General features: G+C 53.9%; 2 protein-coding genes across 4 annotated transcripts in view; both read left to right on the top strand.

Annotated features, from left to right (window-relative positions):
- The window catches only part of STARD10 (StAR related lipid transfer domain containing 10), a 34738-nt gene extending 25015 nt beyond the window's left edge, over nucleotides 1-9723 (top strand). For both annotated transcript variants that reach the window (XM_007173689.3, XM_057553785.1), the window contains exons 3-7: nucleotides 5563-5710; nucleotides 6334-6437; nucleotides 7087-7204; nucleotides 9018-9070; nucleotides 9303-9723. In XM_007173689.3, coding sequence (XP_007173751.1) covers nucleotides 5563-5710; nucleotides 6334-6437; nucleotides 7087-7204; nucleotides 9018-9070; nucleotides 9303-9548 — 669 coding nt within the window. In that variant the 3' untranslated portion in view covers nucleotides 9549-9723. The remainder of the gene's footprint in view (nucleotides 1-5562; nucleotides 5711-6333; nucleotides 6438-7086; nucleotides 7205-9017; nucleotides 9071-9302) is intronic.
- A 1825-nt stretch (nucleotides 9724-11548) lies between these two features.
- ARAP1 (ArfGAP with RhoGAP domain, ankyrin repeat and PH domain 1) overlaps nucleotides 11549-14200 on the top strand; it is a 63613-nt gene continuing 60961 nt past the window's right edge. The window contains exon 1 of one of the 2 annotated variants that reach the window (XM_007173682.3): nucleotides 11549-11679. The gene's annotated coding sequence lies outside the window, so the exon portion shown is untranslated. The remainder of the gene's footprint in view (nucleotides 11680-14200) is intronic. The other variant, XM_057553143.1, reaches the window with a different exon arrangement.

Here is a 14200-nt window from a genome sequence, read left to right as displayed (position 1 = left end):
GAGCAGGGGCTACTCTTCGTTGTGGTACACGGGCTTCTCACTGCGGTGGCTTCTCGTTGTGGAGCAGGGCTCTAGGCACACGGGCTTCAGTAGTTGTAGCACACGGGCTCAGTAGTTGTGGCGCATGGGCTTAGTTGCTCCACGGCATGTGGGATCTTCCTGGACCAGGGCTTGAACCCGTGTCCCCTGAATTGGTAGGCAGATTCTTAACCACTGCGCCACCAGGGAAGCCCCGAGATAGGTACTTTTATTATCCCCATTTTTCACATGAGGAAACAAAGACTCAGGTGAGTTAAATCTTGTGCCTAAGGGGAGGAACTGGAATTGGAACCTGGGATTGCTAGACTCAAAGCCTGCAGGAGTCACCCCTGATGGCCTTCCTTGCTTGTCCATTCCCTTCCAACCATGGCTCTATGGGGTTCTGGGCAATCCCAGTTCTCTACCTCATGGGGTTTGGAGAGAGTGGAGTGTAGGGGGTACACAGTCTAATTTCTCTGGTGTCACCTGCTCCCTCTGGGCCTCAGTTTTCTCAGCTGTAAAATGGCTGCATGTGAGACTTCCTGCTGTAAACCAGGCCTTAAGGGCTTTGCAGCCAAGCATGGCCTGCTCCTTGGCTGAGCAACCCCGGCACTGCCTCCCATTCAGTTCTGGTTTCCAGGAGGAGTGCCCAAGCGGCCAGCCAAAGTGAGTGACTTGCACAGGGCCCAATGGCTGTGGGTTCTGGTCACAGCCCCGCCCACCAGGTGCTCGCCAGTGACTCACCTCTACCCCTACTCGTCCCTCCAGAAGCCTCTTAGAATTACCTTGCCCATGTGGCGGCTGCAGCTGCGCACAGGAACAATGCTGGATGTAATTTACCCCTCTTGGCTCATGTGCACAGCCTCCTGGGGGCTGTGGAAAGAGCCGGGCCCAAAGCCAGACTGGCCACCTGGACCGCCTTGGTTTCCTCACCTGCAGCGCTGCCTCCACAGCCTGAGTTCTCCCCTTCCCAGCAGGCCCCACAGCTGACCTTCCTCCCCAAGAGCCTGCCGTGAGCTTGGGAACCCTTTGAAGTTTCCTTCTTTATCTTAAAGATAAAATGTTACGCAGAGTTTATGCTCAACTCAGTGCCTGGTCTGTCTTGTGGCTCTGCGTGCTCCTCCCACTGCCTGCTGTCTCAGAGGGAGGCCCCTGGTCCTGAAGCCACAGGAGTCCAGAGGGAGAAGAGGCAGTCTGGGCAGTGTAGGCCTTTCTCAGTGTGCACCCAGCCGTGGGTGCAGCTTGCCCTGGGAGCACCAAGGCTGGCCTGAGGGAAGAGGAATCCCCAGGTTGGATCCTAACCTACAAAGCATAATTCTGTTGTCACTACTCCTTCATACAGTCACTGTCTGGAATAACACGTTGGAGGACTTGCAAAGCCCAACCAGCTTCCATACTTGGATTTAGAGAAGTTCTGGTTTCCTCAGAAGCCACACTTGAGTGCTCCTTCATGGTTAAGAGTATTGGAAGATCCGGTTTTGAAGTTCTGCTGCTTTCTTGCCTTATGATTTGGACAGGTTGCTTCCTCTCCTGAGCCTCAGCTTTCTGTTTTGCAGCACAGCTCACGGGGGGGTGAAGAGTGAGTGTGTGTGTTGAATGTCAGGTGCAACACCCAGACCTCAGTGTCACTGCACAGTGGAAGTTTGTCTGTATGCTACTGATGATGCCAGATCTGGCCTCTGCCGTCTTCTCCATCCCATCCTTCTCATCACTTTGTTCAATCACTCATTTATTCATTCACTCATGTTTCATTAGTCTTTCTCAGTCTGATATAGTTCCTGAGTCTTTCCTTGACTTTCATGACCCTGACACTTAGAGGCCAGATATTTTGTAAAAGTCCCTCATTTTGGGTTTGTCTGATATTCCTTATGATTAGATTTAGATCATGCATCTTTGGCAGAAATATCACATAAGTGGTACCTGTATTCTTTTCATTGCATCCTATCAGGAAACATCCAGTTGTAACTTGTCCTATCACTAATGATGTTCACTTTGATCACTTGATTAAGGTGGTATCTGCCAGGCAATGTGAAGTTACTGATTTGATGGGAAGGTACTTTGAAACTATGTAAATACCCTATTCCTCATTAAACATTAAATTTATTTATTTATTCATACTTGTATATACTTTGGTTTCCTATTTTATTCAGTGGAATATAGTCTGTTACTATCATTATTTATTTTAATACATGAGTTGGCCCAGCTTTAGCCCATGGTAGGGGACCAGCTGTCCTGTTTGCCTGGGACTGAGGGATTTCCCGGGATACAGACTTCCAGTGCTAAACTGGCAAACCCTGATGAGTTGGTCATGGAACCAGCAGGAGCCCTTCACACTGGCTCCTGTGTCTGCTGGGCAAGGTCCCTATCATTCTGTAAGTACGTTGTCCTTACTTTCTGGCACAGTGAGATGTTCCAGGTACATCTTATACTTACTCCGACTTAGCCCTGGAATTATGCATTTCTTCAAGAAGACCTGGAAGCAGGACCTTTGAGTATTAGGCTGCAGCACACCATGGGCACGGGAGCAGATGGAACTCGTTCAGCTTCCCTACAGGCCACACTGTTCTCTCTGCCAGGGCCACTTGCTAGATGCCTACCTTCCATGCTGAGCTTCTCCGTGAAGACTGATTCCCCACATGCCTCACCGCACACAGCTGACCACCTCCTCTGTGCCCCATTGGGCAGTTTGGGCACCTCCCCATTTCCAAGTTGGTCTCCTCTCTCAACTGGAAGCCTCTGAAGGACAGGCCTCAGATTCATCTCTGACTCTTCTGTGCTCTGCACAGAGCTGAAGCTGATTAAATGACTGGATCTACTTCATACCACCTGGTGGAGCAGAAAAGCAGAGGGCAGGGAGGGAGGATGACACACAATGAGTTTTTGCAGGCTGGAGCTGTCCTTGAACTTTGGTTTTCTTAACTAAAATGGGGCTAATCCCTCAGAGTGTTGCTGTAGGAATAAAATGTGGTAATGTGTAGAAAGCCCTTAGGATAGTGCTTGTGGTGAGCACACCTCTCAGTATCTCTGGGAAACTTTTTTTTTTTTGCTGCGCTGGGTCTTTGTTGCTGCGCGCAGTATTTCTCTAGTTGTGGCGAGCGGGGGCCACTCCTTGCTGTGGTGCGCAGGCTTCTCACTGCGGTGGCTTCTCTTGTTGCGGAGCACCGGCTCTAGGCGCGCGGGCTTCAGTAGTTGTGGCACGTGGGCTCAGTAGTTTTGGCTCGCGGGCTCTAGAGCGCAGGCTCAGTAGTTGTGGCACACGGGCTTAGTTGCTCCACGGCATGTGGGATCTTCCCGGACCAGGGCTCGAACCCGTGTCCCCTGCATTGGCAGGCGGATTCTTAACCACTGCGCCACCAAGGAAGCCCCTGGGAAACATTTTTATTTAATTTTTTTTCATTATTGCAGAAGCAGTACTATATATTTTAGAAAATTAGAAACACAGACAGCCAAAAGAAAATAAAGCTATTATATGCTCATCATTTATAGATTGCCACTGTTAACACCTTAGTGATTGTGCTTCCCAGGCCTTTTCTGTGCATATATTTTTCCCCCAAAATGAGATTATATCATGCATTCCATTTTGTAACTTGCTTTTCTTCAGGCAGCAATCTCCACCATTTTGTTTCAGTAAATTTTCAGCACATCTAACTAACACTCAGATCATATTCATATTTCTCCTATTGTCCCAAATATGTCCTTATAGCTGTTGTGTCCAAGCCAGTATGTAATCCAGGACCACACTTTCTATCTGGTTATTTGTCCTATAAGTCTTAGTCTAGCCTAGTTCCTTCCTTATGACATTGACCTGTAGAAGAGACTGGACTAGTAGCCCTGCAGAATGTCTCACCATCTGGCTTTGTCTTGTATTCTTATGGTGACACTTAACTTGTTCCTCTGTCCATTGTATTTTCTGTTGAGTGAAGCATATCCAGGGCTTGAGGAGTTCACTTGTGCCTAGAATACCCAATGGGTAGTGTCCTTCCTGTGTCCTCTCATCACCATTAGTGGTGCCAGGGCCTAACCCAAGATTAGGGGGAAGGTGATGTGACCCCTCCCTCATATGGTTGCATGTATTTACCTTTTAGTAGAAAGTAATGTGTGGTTCCCTTGGCACCGTCTGAACACCCAGTTCTGGGAAACCTTTTTTTTTTTTTTTAATATTTATTTATTTATTTATTTATGGCTGAGTTGGGTCTTCGTTTCTGTGCGAGGGCTTTCTCTAGTTGTGGCAAGTGGGGGCCACTCTTCATCGCGGTGCGCGGGCCTCTCACTGTCGTGGCCTCTCTGTTGCGGGGCACAGGCTCCAGACGCGCAGGCTCAGTAATTGTGGCTCACGGGCCCAGTTGCTCCGTGGCATGTGGGATCTTCCCAGACCAGGGCTCGAACCCGTGTCCCCTGCATTGGCAGGCAGACTCTCAACCACTGCGCCACCAGGGAAGCCCCCTGGGAAACCTTTTTAAACTACACAATAGAACTTGTCCACTTGCTGAGGGGAACTTGATCCTGGGGTTTGGGCTTTCGGGTGAAAAAAAAAATCATAGAACAAGGATATGGACTGAGTTTCATCTTGCTGAGTGTAAATCTAATAAAACCTGGTTCTGTTTTTATTTGCTTTCCAGACACGTGATCTAGGTTAAATCCCAGCTTTGCTACTTACCAGCTGAGTGACCGTGGGCAAGTTCCTTAACCTCTCTGAGCCTTAAGTTCCTCTTTGGATTTCTTGTCTGGTAGAGTTATTGTGGGGGTTAAATAAAAAACAAAAAGTGTCCTCGGCTCTTTTCTCCCCTAGATGGAAAGCTCTTTGAGAACAAGGCTGATAAATAATAAGAAATCCAAAGATGTTTGTTGGGGGAATTCCCTGCAGTCCAGTGGTTAGGACTCCTGTGCTTCCACTGAAGGGGGCATGGGTTAGATCCCTGATCGGTGAACTAAGATCCCACATGCTGCATGGCGTGGCCAAAAACAAAACAAAACAAAACCCAAAACCAAACCAAACCAAACAAAAAACAAAGATGTTTGTTGGATGGCAGAAAAAAGAAAAAAAGGGCAAATGGTGATAAGTACCAGGTGATAAGTACCATGGAGGAAAGACATCATCCATTTAGGCATTTGTTTGTTCATTCATGCTTTCATTTCATTTAACATGTACTCATACCAGGCTCTGTACTGAATCGACTGAACCTCTGCCCATGAAGTTCAGGGACCTGGAGGGCACAGATAAAGAGATTCAGTGTATGGCAGTCCAGAAAGTTGGCTGGGTAATTCAGGAAGACTTCCTAGAGGAGACTGGGATGAATGGGGAGGTTTGGTGGGGGCTGAGATGGGGGAGATAGTCTCTGGACGCAGGGGCTTTTTCCTGGCACAGGTGGCTTCTGGGAGGGCTGGACAGGGCTCATGGCAAGAGGTGAGCCCATGCTGGCTTCAGAGGTCACTGTTCCTCCTTGTCCTCCTTCTCCTCCTCCCTCCTTGCCTGTCTGCCCTCCCATCCCCTAACCAGGACTTTGAGCCCTGTGTGACCCTGACAACCCATGTGTCTGTCTGCAGTGCCGGATGGAGTGCCGTGATGTGCCAGCAGAGACGCTCTACGACGTCCTACATGACATTGAATACCGAAAGAAGTGGGACAGCAATGTCATTGAAACTTTTGACATTGCCCGCTTGACAGTCAACGCTGACGTGGGCTATTATTCTTGTGAGCAGACGCGAGCACGCCGATCCCAGCCCCCTCCACCTCCATCCAGGCCTCCAGCCCAGCCTCCTCCTCCCACCTTCCATCCTTGGGGTCACTCCCATGGCCAGGCTGCTCAGAGACCTGAGTGCAGAGATGTAGGGCTGCCCTCCCTGAATCCCTATCCACTCCCAGACACTTGAGCACACATACATGTGCACTCACAAACACATATGTACTCCCATGTTCAAGTATACACATTCCACACAAACACACATGCACAGTCATGTACAAAACCCACAGCCACATGCCACCTACTCACAGTCACACATTTCATGGACACACTCACAGTAATACCATTGTTTTCTCATACACTCACATTCACATAATACAAACAGATCAGGCCAGCAAGGTAAGGGCTGTGTGAGGTTGTGAGGAGCAGGGATGGCTGGATACAGGAGGGGAAAGGGTTCTGTTCTGTCTCTTTGCTAGTTCCAGAAACTAGGTCTGGTGGTGGTGGTGGGGGTACCTGTTTGGACCAGGGGGAGCTGGCAGTTAACCAGGCATCCCTATGTCTCTGGGCTTTGCCACACCCTTTCAGTCAGGCAGGCCAGTGGTCTGGCTGAACTGTCCCTTGTCCTCTACAGGGAGGTGCCCAAAGCCCCTGAAGAATCGTGATGTCATCACCCTCCGCTCCTGGCTTCCCATGGGCACTGATTACATCATTATGAACTACTCAGTCAAACATCCTGTGAGTCAACCTGCCTTCCCTGCTGGGTGGGCAGGGGAAGGTACCAGGTAGGGCTGGGCCAGCAGGCCTAGCCCAGGGAGAGGACCCTGGCTGCTACCAGGACTTTTCTGTGACTTCAGGCCAGGCATGATGCCTTCTGTCCCTGTTTTCTTCCTATACAGTGAGAATAATGGTTCCTGTCTTCCTGCTGGGGCTTTCAAGCAGATGAGAGGGCGGTGTGGGCCATCACTGTGGACAAGTGGGTGGGATGGACTGGCTGGGAAAGGGGGAGCAAGAGGTGAGAGGTAGGGTCCTCTGACCCTCCCTGAGTCTGGGTCTCCATGGCAGGCAGGACAGGCAGGTGCAGCTGGCTTGGGCAAGGGTGTGTGTGTGTGTGCGTGTGTGCGTGTGTGTGCACGCTCATGCGCGCCCATGTGTTTGCTCATGAACCCTGACCCCAGACTTGGGTCTTTCTGGAGGGGAACAGGGGAAGCTTAAGAGGGGCAAGGATGACTCCTGACTCCTCCCTTTTTCCTCACCCCAATATCAGGCCTGGCCTGGAGTGGATGCCAGGGGATGTGAACCAACTCTGTGTGTGTTAAGTGTACTTACAAAGACACCTTCTTTTCCCACACCTTGAGTCTCACCTCCCTGTGCCTTCCATTCCCAGAAATACCCACCTCGGAAAGACTTGGTCCGAGCTGTGTCCATCCAGACGGGCTATCTCATCCAGAGCACGGGGCCCAAGAGCTGCGTCATCACCTACCTGGCTCAGGTGGACCCCAAAGGTGAGGGCTTGGCCCTGGAAGCCCATCATGGGATCCTTCCTTACACCGCAGGGCATGGGGCTTGATCTACTTGATCTACTGGGATCCAGAAGGGCCTCTGTTAGGAGGTGTTTTGTATTTTGGGGCATCTGCGCCCACAACATTCTTTGAACCAAAGTTTGAGAATTTACAGTTGTTTGAAAAGCAAGGGCCAAGGTGGTATAGCCACTGCTCCATGACGAAGCTTATAGCTGTCTTCCTGGACTCCCACTCCCCCATGCTCTGACTTGCTCCCTGCTCACTGGCTGCTCCCACTCTGTCTTGTTGGCTTCTATCCTGGAGGTCTGGGTTTCCTAGGCCCCAGTCCTTTTTCCCTTGGGGGGGCTCAGCTACTCCCCAGGCTTCTGTGGCTAGGTTGACCACATGTCTCTCTTTGCTGAGATCCAGATCCCTGTGGCCACTGGCCTCTTGGACATGTCCCTCAGGGTGTCTCTTAGGACCTGAGGCTCCCTGTGTCCAATGCTGAACTTACTGTCTCCCCTCCTAACTTGCCCCTTCTCCTAAGTCTCTTCCCTCTAGTCACTCATGCCAAAAACCTGGTGGTTGTCTGGGGTCCCCTCTTCTCAGCTCCCAAATCTAGTCACTAATTATTATTGATTTTACCTCCTAAATAGCTCCTGAATCTGTCATTTCTTTCCATACTCAGTGACCTTGTCTGTCCATACAGCTACCAGAGGGATTTTTCCAAAGGACTTATTTCCTTGTGACTCTCTTCTGCTAAAGTCCTTTTGTGACTTTCCATTGCCCTCAGAGTAAAGTCCAAGCCCCCTCCCCGGGTTTCCCAGTCCCTCCTCATAGCTTACACCTTCCTACCTATCTAAGCAGCCCTTTCCCTCGGCCTAGAAACACCTCTCTGCCCTTACTCATCCCTCCAGGGCTGCTTCACCACCTCTATCCCTGATACCCAGAGGAGTCGCTGGCTCCCTGCCCTGTGGACCCATCCCCCTCTAACAGAGTACTTGGCATACTGTTGGGGCCCCCCAGACAGTGAGTTCCTCTCTCGGTCCCCAGGGCTGGTCCAGAGTGGGTATCACTGAGTGAATGTGGAGTGAGTGAAGGAATGGATGAATGACTAGAGGAGGGGTAAGCCTTGAGCATCTTTGCCTGGGTATGCCCCCAGCACCACTGAGGGCCCACGGGCCCAGGCCCAGAGCTCCCCAGCACCTCACTGAGTGAGTTTATTGTGTGTCAGAGGCAGAGCATACACTTGGGAATCAGACAGGGTGTAGAGCTGGGCTGTGGATTCTAGGTCAGGCCAGGCTGGAGTGCTTAGCCAAGAGGTCTATGTAGCAGCTAGGCTTCCTGGGCCAGGGGGCTTGGAAGGACAGGCAGAGCAGCGGATGAGCACCAGGGCCGTTCAAGGTAGAGGGACTGGGTATGAGAAAAGGGAGGTCAGTGTGAGTAGAGGGGAGGCAGCAGGTGAGAGCTCGACTGGCCAGGATTTCAACCCAGGTGTTGCCTGTGGTCACCTAGGACCCTGTGGTTTTCTTTTGTGTAGCCCTTGGGCTCAGCAGCGGGCAGAGGCAGGGGGTGGTGGAGGTGGGGGGTTAACAGAGATGAGCCTGAGGACCATGGTCTGAGGTAGAAAGAGGGGGTGAAGATGATGAAGTCTTATAGGGCTTGCCTCACAGCGCCCCCTCCCTAAGGAGAAGAGCGTGTCCTCCCTGGAAGCCCCAGGCTGGAGTGAGGGGGCTGGTATGTGTGTTTGTGGGGGGCTGGTTCCCTGAGGTTGCTGCTTCCCTTTTCTCCTCACTACCCATTCCTGCCCTCATAGGCTCCTTACCCAAGTGGGTGGTGAATAAATCTTCTCAGTTCCTGGCTCCCAAGGTGAGTGGCCTTGGGACTTTGCGGGTGTGGAGTTTGGGGGAGAGGGTTCCAGGATGAGGGGGTGGAGTCGGGGGGGGAGCTAGGGCTGAGGGGCGGAGTTATGAAAACTGGATCAAGAGTCAGGATCCTGGGAGATGGCGGACTGAGCCGCTGGAGGGCGCGGGAGGGGATGTGGTGAAGACATAGTCCGCTCCCCGCTCACCCCTTACTCGGCGGTGCGGCGGCTCCGCAGGCCATGAAGAAGATGTACAAGGCGTGCGTCAAATACCCTGAGTGGAAGCAGAAGCATCAACCACACTACAAGCCGTGGCTACACCCAGAGCAGAGCCCGTTGCCGAGCCTGGCGCTGTCGGAGCTGTCTGTGCAGCACGCGGACTCGCTGGAGAACATCGACGAGAGTGCGGTGGCAGAGAGCCGGGAGGAGCGCATGGGCAGCGCGGGCGGCGAGGGCAGTGATGACGACACTTCGCTCACCTGAGCACGGCACCACGGCAGGGACCAAGACAAGACGGGGCGGAGCCCAGGGGTGGCGGATCCTCCCGCGCTTTCTCCCCTCCCCCACTCCTTGCGCCTCCTGGGGACGCTGGGCTCCGGCCCAGGCTGGCGCTGCGGCGTGGCTGGACACAGCCCCAATAAACGGTCCCACAGACTCAGCCGGCTCATCACTGTGCCTGCTTCCCACTTGCTCAGGGCACAGGCGCCGCCCTCGGTCCCTCTATTCTACAGTTCATTTTGTTAATTTTATTATTGATCACCTGGACTTTGCTCCTTTAGATATCCCCTCATTCCCGATGTGTAGCTCGGAACACACCCCCTCCTGTCCCTGGTGTGTTCATTATCCTTGCATCCATTCATTAGTTCACTTTTCATCCATCCACCTGTCCTTATTGTGTGTTCATTAGGCCATTCACTGCAGGCTATTTGGCTACCTTTCACTGCTCTAAAAGAAGGAGCAGGTCTGGCCAGAGGCCCGGGGTCAGGGGTCAGAGAGTGGGGTTCTATTGTAAGACCTTCAGCCTAAGGCCCCCTGGGTCCAACCTATGGACAGGGGGTCTGACACTCTCCAGTTATGACAGGAGGGGGAGAGGTCCTTGGGTCTCAGACCACAGCGCTGTGGGCCTCAGAGCTTAGGTTGGGGCAGCATGTTCTGCAGGGAGTTTGGGGGTTGAGGTGAGTGTCATCAGACTCCAGTGCAGTGGAGGGACCAGGCCCTGTGATTTGAGCCCTCCCTAGATCATTTAGAAGACCTCAGGCCTGTGTTAACAGAAAGGGTGGGGCCTCCAACCGCTTGCCAGTGGTCAGATGCCAGTTCCCTGATCCTGTGTTCCACCTGGCTGCTTTGATGTCTAGGCTTTGAAGTCTAGAGGGATGCCTGGGCCTCTCCTGTTCTCTGTAGCCCACAGGTGCCCTCTGCTGCCTGAGGGTCACCCCTGCTATCAGGTCGGGAGGAGGGCCTGGTGCTCCACCCCTCTCCAGTGTTTTTGTACCCCGTATGAATTTTGAGCCGGAAGTTCTCCCCAAGGTCTGGCCTTACCCTCTCCTGGGAAGCGACTTAACTTTGCCTGTCAGGAAGACACTTGGAGTCTACTTTTTCCTAGAGGGGCAGGGTGAATGTTCAGTAGGGGTAGGCAGGACATTCTGTAACTCACCAAGACTTGGCCAGTTTACCCAATACTGACTTTGTAACTTCGGGCAAGCCCTGGAACTTCTTTGGAGCCTTATTTCCTAATCTATATCCTGGGGTGATGAGTTTTCACCTCAGGCAGATTGCGATAAAAGGAATAAGTTGCCCAGCACTGGGCTTGGCATGTAGTAGGTGCTCAAATTAATGACGCCCAATCTCAGCCCTGGACATAGGACCTGGAAATGCCTGCCACACCGCAGACCCTCGACCCTCATCTGTGTGTATGCTGGCAGGATGGGTAGAAATCTCCCATTCTCTAGGCCAGGGAAGTTGCCTGGCAGCCAGGACCTCAGGCTGCAGCCTTTATAAAGCCAAGGGATCCTTGGGTCCTCTGACTAGAATCTTCCCCACCACCCTGCTCCTGAGAGATGTGGGTCCAGGGAGAGAAGTAGGATATTTTCGAAGAATGAAGTGGGTAAGGACTTCCTGGAGGAGGAGGTCAGGGACTTTGGTCTTCCAGCTTCCAACTGCCCCTTTCCGCTCTGTGGGTGGGGCGGTTTGTGGCTTGTCCCTCCCAGGGAGAGGGGCGTCAAGAGGCAGAGAGACTCAGGAAGAGATGAAGACTCAGAGGGCGGGGGTGGTGGAGGTAGACCGGAGCCTCAGGAGACGGAGACGGACCTGTGAGCAGCGAGAGGGACAGGAGAGACTTAAAGATCAACCTGTCCGCAAGGCGGGCCAGGCCAGAGGACTCGAAGACCGTGACTAGGCGTGGCCGAGAAGGGGGCGTGTCCCTGGGAAGGGGGCGTGTCCCTGCCCCCTTCTCCGTCCTCCCCTCCCCGGGGCGTCACGTGGGGCGGGCGGAAGCGCCCGGCAGGGTGGGCGCGCCCGGCCTGCGGCCGCGAGTTGGCTACACCGGCGTAAGTGGTGGCCCCGGGACCCTGGGTCCCCGCGTCCCCGCGTCCCCGCGTGGAGTCTTCGCTCACAGGTCAGTGCGGCTGCCGGGGCCTCCCCGTCCGCTGCCCCTTGGCCAGGTGTGGCCCGGAGTTTCCCCATTCCGCAGAAGGGAACGCCGAGGCCGCGCGGCGACTCTGCGCCCGGCGACTACTTCCGCGGGCGTTTCTCTGGGTCACGTCGTCTGTTCTGACTGGTGGTGGTGATGGGGTCGCCTCCGGAGGATGCGCGGTCGGGCTAGAGACGGTAGGGAGGAGGGCGAACCGGCGGGACAGGGGGCTTCCACCCTTTAGCCCTTTGGCGTGAAGTCTCCGAGGCTCCGGGGCCAACCCGCCCTCGGGCACCTTGATTTTCTCATCTGTGAAATGAAGGCTCCCACTTCGTTGACTGCGGAGACCCTTACCGGTCTGCAAGTTCTTATGACCTTATGCGCTGGACCTGGGGCTCCACTGATCTTGGGCAGACTACTTCCGGGCTCTGCGCCTCAATTCCCCACCAGTAAATGGGGGCATGGCTTCCCAAGAGCCCCTACCTGGCCCAGTTGCTGGAAAAAGAAGGAGGTGTGTGTTCACTGAACGGGGTCAAGCCGGGAGTGGGTTATTGGGACTGGAGAGAGCAGACTCCGAGTGCAGCCTGAGGGCATGGGGTGGGCCTTTGGTCCCAGATCTCGAGGGGTGGTTTTTAGTGCTGGGGAACTCTGGTCGGTATCTGGCATATGCACCCTCACTCCCCCAAAGCTACTGTCCTGGGGAGCCTTCCCCAATCCCCAGGGCTGCAGGGTTGGACAGATATATGGAGGTACTCAGAGAAGGATTTGACTGTTTGCCGAGCAGCGTCCAGACAGAGGCACCCAGGATACCTGTCCTCGGAGAGCAGAGTGTCCAGGCTAGGAGAGACCTCCCAGCAAGCTCATTATAGGGTAGAAGGAGCCCTGTGGAGTCAGAAGACAGGTGCAGACAGGTACTGGGATGGAATCAGGCACTGGGACTCTTGGAGGCTCAGGAAGGAGGAGATGGTTGGAATGGGCCTTGGCAGTTAAGTGGTAATTCACAAGGATAAGGACCCTCAGAGGAGGGCAAAGCTTGTGCAGAGGCAGGAACTTGCATGGTGTGTTTGAGGGATGGCAAGGAGATGTAAGTGGCTGGAATGGGTAGCAGGGGTTGATTGTAGAGAGAACCAATCCCCTGGTCCCCTGGCTGGTTGAGGGTTGTCCAGACCCTGGCTTGGGGAATCCTGTCTTCCCATTTGCTGCTTGCTCACTGGAATAGGGCAAGAGGGGGTTGTCCCAGGCAGAGTCCTGACAACTGTGAGGTGGAAGTGGGCAGATTGCTCCCAGGCTTCGTTGGGGCATTCAGGCCTCCCCAGTCATCCCCAGCCTCACCCCCATCGTCTCTTGGACTCCAGCCATGCCTTTCCACACATCATGCCTCAGCCCTTTGTGCAGGTTGCTTGTCCTCCCCTCTACCTTACAGAAGTTTTCTCCTCTTCCAAACCTCCCAGGCCCTTTGGGACTTAAGAGGTGGGCCTTCTCCTGCCTAGCCTTTCAGTGCTGTGTAGGGCACAACTTAGGAAGGGTCTCCTTGGAGCTCTGTGGGGAAGGGGACTGCAGAGCCGTGGGGGTGACTGGGACCTGGGACAGTCCCTGTGCAGCCACCAAACACTACGTGACTCTGCAAGTTCCCAAACCTCTCCATTTCCCCATCTGCTGGGTTGGGTGATAAGCCCTGGCCCCATGCTCCAAAGAGAGACTCTGCTGGAGCAAGAATTGGGCCTGTCTGAGTCTAATTCCTTCCCCCAGCAGTGAGTGTTTGAATGAAGAAAAGGGAGAACCTGGGGAGAAGGGGTCACTTCAGAGGGGTAAGGGGCCTCTGAGAGTCCTAAGGGCTAGTTGTGGACTAGACTAGTACAAAGCCCTAGGACAGAGGGGAGTCCCCTCCACTCTCTGGGGGCCCTCTCCCCTCCCCACCCAACTCTCCCTTTGGCCAAGCTCAAAGCCAGCCAGCTGATGCCCAAACAAGTGGCCTCTGTTCCCAGGATGGGGGGAGGGGAGGCAGGACCTGGGCTGCAGGGCCTGGGCTGCAGGCCCGTCTGTCCAGCACTGACCCTGGCCCCCCGCCCTTCACTCTGGATCTTAACCCTTGGGGGCCTGAGAGGGGCCCTGGACTGCTTGAAGGCTGGTACCCCTTGCCCACCAGCTGTCCCCTCCACCCCACTTTAGGGTCCCAAGGGTTCTGTTGCAGCAGGAGGGGGTGCAGTAGGACATGAATTGGAAATGGAGAAGGAAAGGAGGGAATGGAGGTGGGAGGGAGGCTGAAGCAGATATGGCCATGGACAGAGATCACTTGGCCCAGAAGCTTTTTTCATAGATGAGGAGACTGAGGCCAGGGACCAGAGATCGGACCAGGATCACACAGCAAGCCCTAGTGGGGTCAGGACTGACCCGACTCCTAGTCTGGGCCCTCTTGGGGAGAAGAAAGGGAAAGGGAGGGACCTCTACTTGATTTGAATACCTATGGTGTGCCTGACACTGCACATTTGTTACTTTATTTAGCTTT

Source organism: Balaenoptera acutorostrata, chromosome 9, assembly GCF_949987535.1.
Source record: "Balaenoptera acutorostrata chromosome 9, mBalAcu1.1, whole genome shotgun sequence".
Taxonomy (NCBI): domain Eukaryota; kingdom Metazoa; phylum Chordata; class Mammalia; order Artiodactyla; family Balaenopteridae; genus Balaenoptera; species Balaenoptera acutorostrata.
Note: the sequence above shows the minus strand (reverse complement) of the source record. Positions and strands in the feature narration are given on the sequence as shown.